Genomic DNA, 8,157 nt, shown 5'->3' on the forward strand with positions numbered 1-8,157 from the left:
AACTTTCGAATTCGCCTTCTTAATATGTTAAATTTATAATAATTATATTAAGTTTTACATAGATATCTGTTACTTTAAAACCAAAATACACATTTCGTTATAAATCTATCCTTTTCTCATTATTACTATTATTCGCATGTCAACTCTATATACTATTCTATCTCTATGGTTTCTGCTATGCGTGTGTCCGTATAATAGTTCGAATGGTGTTGTGGAGTTTGTGGGTTATCTGGTATTGGACCACTAATGCTGTATTAGTGTGTTGCCTCTATAACCTTAACTATCAGACGTTATAACTTTACTATCAGAAGGTTGCATAAATAAAATTCACCAGAGAAATAATAAAGTCTTGTTGTTCACCACTTTTACATTTGTTACTTTAGTTACTACTTAGTACTTAGAATGTGTACGGTACCCAACGGTCTAGTATGGCTTAGCGTGGCGGGTGACGGGAAACGACTGACTACGGCTGTCGGGCACACTCCCGCGCAGCTAAAAAATGTACGTTCAGCAAAATATAAATTCCATGCAACATACAGTGTACTACATAACATCCTTCCCAAAATTTTGCCAAACATTATAAACATTTTTATAAAATAACAAATTGATAAACTTATAATTACAATTACACAAAGACACAATTACTGTTCTAGTATTACAAACTGCATACTTGCAATTCAGCGAACGAAACATAATACCATAATAACAACTCAGCGTCACGCGCACATAACATTGTTTATACATATTGCATGAACTTTGTTTGTATCATCCATTGCGACATGATTGCTAAAAAAAAATAAGTTTTGAATAGGTGTACCGTACATAACTTTCTTAACACTACTACGACACTTTTAAATTCTTGAATACATATAAATTACACAAAATCGAAAGAATTTGGTTTGTTTTGGTACGTACGATAAATAATAATAAAAACTAATAAGTTTCCGATTTATCACTCAACACAATATACACTACTATCTCACTATACTTCAGTAGGTTGGCTGCTGCTGCTGCTGCGGTGTGGACTGTACCCTTACGACGGATTGCTCTAGTCCAGCGCTGGCTACTACTCGTTTCCTCAACCCCTAATTCCATCTCGCTCAGTAATTTCTGTAATTGTCTAGTGGCGGATTCTTCATATGTGGATAGTAACTTTTCCTTAATGGCGTCATATTTTCCACTTTCCGGAGGTTGCATTAGTAAGTCAGTAATCTGTCCTATGGCTGCCTTGCTCAATTTGGATATGACGAGATCATGTCTAGCTTGGTCAGATAATTTCTGAGAGTTCAAAGTCGCCTCAATTTGCAAAAACCAGTACCTCGGTTGGTCTGTCCAAAACTCCGGTAATCTTGACGATATCGTCACTGCTGCTAAGTCTACCTGCATTTTTGTTGCGGTCTTGACACCTGCTGCTGACTGATCTATGCGGTTCCATCGTGTATCGTGCCTTTTAAATTAATACAACGTCACCACGCTAGCCGTACCGTACTTGAGTTGAGTCGTTTCACGGACGCACTAAACTTTATTGTCCTGTGTTCTGTCGGGGTCACCACTGTGGAGTTTGTGGGTTATCTGGTATTGGACCACTAATGCTGTATTAGTGTGTTGCCTCTATAACCCCTTCACTTGACTATCAGAAGGTTGCATAAATAAAATTCACCAGAGAAATAATAAAGTCTATGGCTGGTTTTAGTTTTACGCCGACGGCACGCTCACCGTCAGCGCTCATAGCTCAGCGCGTAGTTTGTCAGCGCTGAGGCTCAGCGTGGCTCGTTTTAGTATCGTACTGACCGCCATACTGTACAGACGACGACCAAAATGCGGAGTGTGTTAATTATTGCTGCTTTGTACTATCTATCCCAAAAAATAAAACCGGCGACGACGAAGACTCCATGTTCATCCATTGATTGAGCAGAGAGCCGTTGCAGGAGAATTTGTCTTGTTATATGGCACTTTGAGGGCTGACGAAAGTAAATTCTTTAATTACTTTCGAATGTCAACTAGAACTTTTGACGAATTACTGGCAAAGATACAGGATAAACTGGTCCATTGCAGCTTACGAATCGTGCCTATACCACCGATTGAACGACTAATGGTGACTTTAAGGTAAGAAAAAATATATTTACTCATTTTATCATTATATTTATTCATGGTAAATTGTAGGTAACAAAACAACATATTTATTATTATAATGTTTCATATTATAGGAAAGACAAAAAAACAAATTACATATTATTAGTAATTAAACATAATATAATTATTCATCAGTACGTCTAGCTGTTTGATAACCAGAGTTACCTGGATTTGCATCATTGGTTTCGTACCCTGAGTAACCTGGAGTCTGATAATTGTATGATGATGCATACGTGTCGAATGTAGATCTTGCGTCATTAGAGTAAGAGCTATTTGAGCTATTTGGTCTGTTCCAATTTCGAATATTCGTGGCTTCGCGCAGCACTCTCGATCTAAACTCCAGCTTTTGTCCTACATCAAAACTTTTAAGATTGGACCTAAAGAAGCGAAAAAGCCAGGTCGTCTGCGGCAAGATCTGGTGTTTGATTACTTAATAAAGTTAATAATTCTTTTCAAAAGGAGAACTTTCTGGATTTGTTTTCGGGGCCCTTCTTTTTCTCTTTTCCAGCCAAGGTTTTGTGATGATGGTGAATCAACACCACGGTCATTCTGCTCACAAAAAACTTGCTGCGTGAATATATCAGAATCTTGAGAGTGTTCTGAAGATACCATACTATCCAATGTGTTATCTATATTTGCTAAGGGTGAGGGAAGGGAAGGGGAGGCTATGGTTTCATTGAGTGATTCATCAACTTCATTCTCAACTGTTGGAGCTAGGAAGCTTAATTCGTCATAATAAATGTACTTTTTGTATTTTGGTGCAGCACTTCCAGAAGGCGTTTTTTTCATTGCGTTCTTTGTTCTAAAAAACGCATCACGGGCTGTTTTCCATCTTTGTTGGACTAGTTTGCCTGAAATAATAAAACCTTTTTATTTTCAGATTTCTTGCTACGGGTCGAACATATACGGATTTGCAGTATTCATTTAGGATGGGAATCGCAACAATCAGTAAGATCGTGGACGAAGTGTGTAAAGTAACATGGAACACGCTACACAATGAATGCATACCATCAAATACACCTGATATGTGGCTAAATATTGCTAACGGTTTTCTACAAAAGACCAACTTTCCAAATTGTATTGGGGCTATTGATGGCAAGCACATCCGAATCGTAAATCCAACCGGTGGTGGATCAATATTCTACAACTATAAAAATTTTTACTCCATTGTTCTGCTGGCTATGTGCGATGCAGATTATTGTTTTACATATGTAAACATTGGAGCATATGGGAAAAGCTCGGACTCGACTATATTTCAAAACAGTACACTCTACAGGAGCCTTGAACAAAACACTTTAAATATTCCTAGACCGAAGCCATTGCCTGGAACAAATACTCCAGTTGAACATGTAATTGTGGGTGATGGTGCTTTTGGCATATCCAATAAAATTCTAAAGCCATATGCACGATCCAATATGACCCACAAGAAAAAAATATTTAATTATAGACTGAGCCGTAGTAGACGATACATAGAATCTACATTTGGTATAATGTCAAACAAGTTCAGAGTGTTTCATACACCTATTAATGTGAGTTTTGATGTTACAAAGAATATAGTTAAACCATGCTGCGTATTGCATAACTTTATAAGACTTCGCGATGGTTATCGTATAGAAGACACACTTACAATTGAGGGTATGGTAGACCTGCCAGCTGTACCTACAAACAGGTCTGGACACGCTCTGCGAGAACATTTTGCTGAGTACTTTGTTAGCCCTATTGGAAGCGTGCCCTGGCAAGATTCGTGTATATTTTAACTTGAAAAGGCTTTATCCTGTAGTAGTGTAGGTATTTAGATAATAAAATAAGAAAGTAAACAAACCAAGTTGTTGTTTTTCTTCTCCTGAAATATTCGAACAATGTGTCCGCAATATCCTCCCAGGCTTTGTTTCTTGCATCTTTATTTTTGTAGAGTGGATCGGATGCATCCCACAATTTCTTCCTCAGGCGTACCTCATCGATAACTCGACTTGTATCCACTTCGCGATTCGCCATGACTGTACGCGCTGACGACGTCCGCTCCGCTCGACGCTAGAACGCTCACTGAAAGCAGAGGCGCTCGGGCGATCGTCAGCGCCGACAGCTACGCGGGGCCGACGCGCGACGCGTACGGCCGCGTAGCTATCATCGCTGACCACTGTGCGCGCTGATAGGTACGCATCATTTAAAAACGCTTCCTAGAAGTCCATATATCTCGGCCATCAGCGCTGACGGTGCGCGTGCCGTCGGCGTAAAACTAAAACCAGCCTATATTGTTCACCACTTATACATTTGTTACTGTAGTTACTACTTCGTACTTAATAAGTGTACGGTGCCCAACGGTCTAGTATGGCTTAGCGTGGCGGGTGACGGGAAACGACTGACTACGGCTGTCGGGCACACTCCCGCGCAGCTACAAAATGTACGTTCAGCAAAATATTAATTTCAAGCAACATACAGTGTGTCCCTACAGTGTAAAGCCTGTAGCGGAGTGAAGTGTGTTATTGTATGCTATTATTGCATATTTCATTAAGCTAACGGGGTCGTCTTTGTCTGTGATTCTTTGTATCCTAATTAATTCTGCTAATGTTGAGTGTAGTCTTTCTATTGGTGAATTTCAGTTCGGGATATACGGTTTCGTGAACTGTATGTTTATGTTGTGTAAAGCACACACTTCTGTGATAACATCGTTGTCGAATTTAGAGTCTGGTATTCGTATTATTGAAAATATACTCAAGAGTGCTTCAGCAATGTGTATGCTGGTTGAGGCTGTAAGCGCTATTGCTTGTGCATATTTTGTAAAATTATCAATTATTGTTCGGAATGTTGTACCTCCACTGATATATAAATCCATGAACATATGTTCCATCGGTTTATGTGGTGTTTCTGTCAGTGAAAGTGGTAGTTTTAGGGGATTTCTCTCATATTTGCTTTTTAGACATGTATCACATTTGTTTATGAATTTTTGGATAGTAGCTAACATGTTAGGCCAATGGTAGTTTCTATGAATGTGTTTGTATGTTTCCTGTATACCTCTGTGTATTGTTCTTCCTTCATGATATTTCCTTATTATGTCGTTTTGTTCGGAAATATTTTCTATTAGGGTGACTCTATTTATACATCTTATTAATTTAGGACCGCGGTTGTTAAATACTGTCTTGTAAACTCTGCAAAATAAAGGGTAATATTCCTCGTGATGGAAAAAACAGTGGAACGTCCTGTCTGGGATGGTGTGTTCTTTTAGAAATTGAATTATTTGTTGTTTTATCAATAGATCTTTATCTTTTTTGATGTATCTAATTGAGAAGGATTGGGTGTACTAGGTAGTGTGGTTGTTTGATTGTCTACTGAGCTAGGCTGTTGTTCTATCACCTGGCTGATTACTTCCGGTGTTGTAGGTATGAGTGTGCCTAAAATTGCTCTTAAATCTGTGTTGCACTACTAACCTTGCACTACCTAACGCACCGTTAAGGTGCGTTAGGTAGTGCAATATTGTTAACATCTAAATCTGCGTCGTAACTTGATGTGCTAGGTTACGGATTTACTGTGTTGTGGTGCATTACTTGGACTCTAGATAGTGCGTCTGCGTTAGTGTTGACTTTACCTTTCTTGTATTGTACGTCGTAATTATATTCTGCTAATCTTAAGCGCCATCGTGTAAGTTTAGAGTTTGGGTCTTTAAATGTCAGTGGACGATGATCTGTATATATTGTGAATCGTTTGCCATAGAGGTATGATCTGAAATATTTAATTGCTCATACTATGCCAAGCAATTCTTTCTCTATTGTAGAGTATCTTTGCTTTGTGTCCGATAGTGTGCGAGAGGCGTACGCTATTGGTTTGTTTGATCCTAGATCACCTAGTGATAGTACTGCGCCTAAAGCTACATCTGATGCGTCTGTTGTAAGAATGAATGGTTTACTAAAGTCTGGGTATTGCAGAATAGGTGCGTTTACTAATACTTCTTTACATTTTTCGAATGCTTCAGTATACTCGGGTATTATATTTATTTTACTGCCTTTTTTTAAGCATTTTATTAATGGTTTTGTGAGTTTGGCGAAATCTTGTATGAATTTTCTGTAATATCCTACTAAACCTAAGAATGATTTTGTTTCCTTCTGTGATTTAGGTATTGGAATTTTTTTTACTGCTGCTATCTTGTCTTCGTTAGGCTGAAGACCTTCGTTTGTAAGTGGGTGTCCTAGAAATTTGACTTGCTTCTGTAGGAATTCTGACTTATTTAACTGAATTTTTAAGTTATTTATACAAAATCTGTCAAAAATTTGTCTGCATTTGTCTAGGTGTTCCTGAAGGGATGTAGAATAAATTATGATATCGTCTAGATATGTAAGTACGTTGGCTATACCACGTAATACAGAATCCATTAGTCTTTGAAATGTATTAGGTGCATTTTTAAGACCAAAGGGCAATTTAAGGAATTCATAATGTCCTCTTTCTATAGAAAAAACGGTTTTTTCTATGTCATTCGGGTGCATTTCAACTTGGTGATGTCCTGATGCTAGGTCTAGTGTAGTAAAGTATTGTGCTTGTCCTAATCAATCGAGAATATCGTCTATATTGGGTAATGGATATTTATCTTCTTTGGTTTTGTCGTTGAGTTTCCTATAGTCTATAACTAACCTGAACTTTTGTTCGCCAGTGCTGTCTAGTTTCTTAGGGACTATATGTACTGGGCAAGACCACGGGGAATTGCTCTCTTGTATTATTCTTTGTTCAAGGAGTTCATTTATTTGTTTTTTGATTTCCTCCTTTTTTTTTGGTGCTTGTCTATAATTACGTACATATATGAGTTTCTTATCTGATAGTCTTCTCAATGGTATTTCTTCGCAGTGGAAGATGTCGCGGTAATTAAAGCAAAGGTTTCTAATTTCGCGTTCTTCCTCTATATTCATGTGATTTGTCCTGATTCTGTTTAAATTTTCTTTTAGTTTGTGGTCTACCTTCCTATTTACTTTTATGTTGTGTACGTGTGCAGGTTCAGTTGTGCCATTTTTATTTCTGCTGAAGTCTAGGCTTTGTAGTTTTAGGTCATAACTATTTTTAAATTTGATCGTTTTTTCAGATGTGTTGATTACTGTTGTGAGCATGTTTCCGTTTCTTACTGATACTACTGATACTGGGAAAATTAAACCTTTTTTTGTGCTTTTTTCTGGTGCGAAATAGTCTCCTTCTTTGTAATTGCATGATAGGTTTATTACTTGTTCCGATTTAGGTGCTATTATACTATGTGTTTTAATGTCATCTCTGATTGGTATGACTGCCTTTTCTGTTCGTAGTAGCATGTTTTTTATATCTATCTTGCATTTAAGTGGAACTAAAAGGTCTAGTCCTAATTAATCCTATAAAATCTGGGTCAAAGCTAAACACTAGAAATTTGTGAGTAATATCTTTCTTAAAAAGTTTCTTTGGAAGTTTTATAAAAGCTACTTGTTTATGTTTTGAAGTTCCGTGTGCTATTTTTATATAGTGTGTTTCATTTCTTACTCTGAAATTTAAACTTTTCTTTTCTTTTAAAATTTTTGGGCTGATAAATGATTGTTAAGCGCCTGTATCTAATAAAAATCTGCCAACAAGTTCATTAATGTAGATGTTAGGTAATTTATTATAGCTATGGATGTTATTCATAAACACTATATTGTGACCTGATCTATTAAGTCTGTGAGAAAATTTTCATCCTGAGTTTCCTCGGATGGATTTTCCTCTGTTTCTGATTCGGACGATGTTTGTTCGTCGTCATCGCTGTGTAATTCATTTTGGTAATGCATTTTCTTTTTATTTGGGTCTGTTGAATCTGTAATAGGTTTTTTTGAGTAATGTTATTTTTTGTTAGTATTAGAAATTTTTTGTGATCTGTTAGACGTATTAGGTTTACTAGTGCTAGGTTTACTCTGTTGATTGCGTCTAGCCCTGAGATTTAATTCGTCCTGCTTTGCTACGGTTATAGCTTGTTCTAAATTTTCGGCGTTCTTTTGTTTTATTAATATTGCTGTAATAGAGTTCAATTTATCTAAGAAAGTTTCTAAT

General features: G+C 37.1%; 1 protein-coding gene across 1 annotated transcript; it reads left to right on the top strand.

The window, feature by feature from the left end:
* The first annotated feature begins 268 nt into the window (after positions 1-268).
* LOC119193835 (protein ANTAGONIST OF LIKE HETEROCHROMATIN PROTEIN 1-like) lies at positions 269-7,235 on the top strand. The gene is made up of 2 exons (XM_037447597.1): positions 269-2,106; positions 3,014-7,235. Exons 1-2 carry the CDS (start codon positions 1,994-1,996, stop codon positions 3,888-3,890), a joined length of 990 nt encoding a protein of 329 aa, XP_037303494.1. The 5' UTR covers positions 269-1,993; the 3' UTR covers positions 3,891-7,235.
* Positions 7,236-8,157: the final 922 nt, after the last annotated feature.

Source organism: Manduca sexta, chromosome 7 (genome assembly GCF_014839805.1).
Source record: "Manduca sexta isolate Smith_Timp_Sample1 chromosome 7, JHU_Msex_v1.0, whole genome shotgun sequence".
Lineage (NCBI taxonomy): Eukaryota > Metazoa > Arthropoda > Insecta > Lepidoptera > Sphingidae > Manduca > Manduca sexta.

Coding starts and splice junctions, on each gene's coding strand:
- LOC119193835 (XM_037447597.1), top strand. CDS start 1,994: ATGTCAACTAGAACTTTTGACGAATTACTGGCAAAGATACAGGATAAA. Junction 2,107..3,013: donor CGACTAATGGTGACTTTAAG/GTAAGAAAAAAT, acceptor TTTTATTTTCAG/ATTTCTTGCTACGGGTCGAA.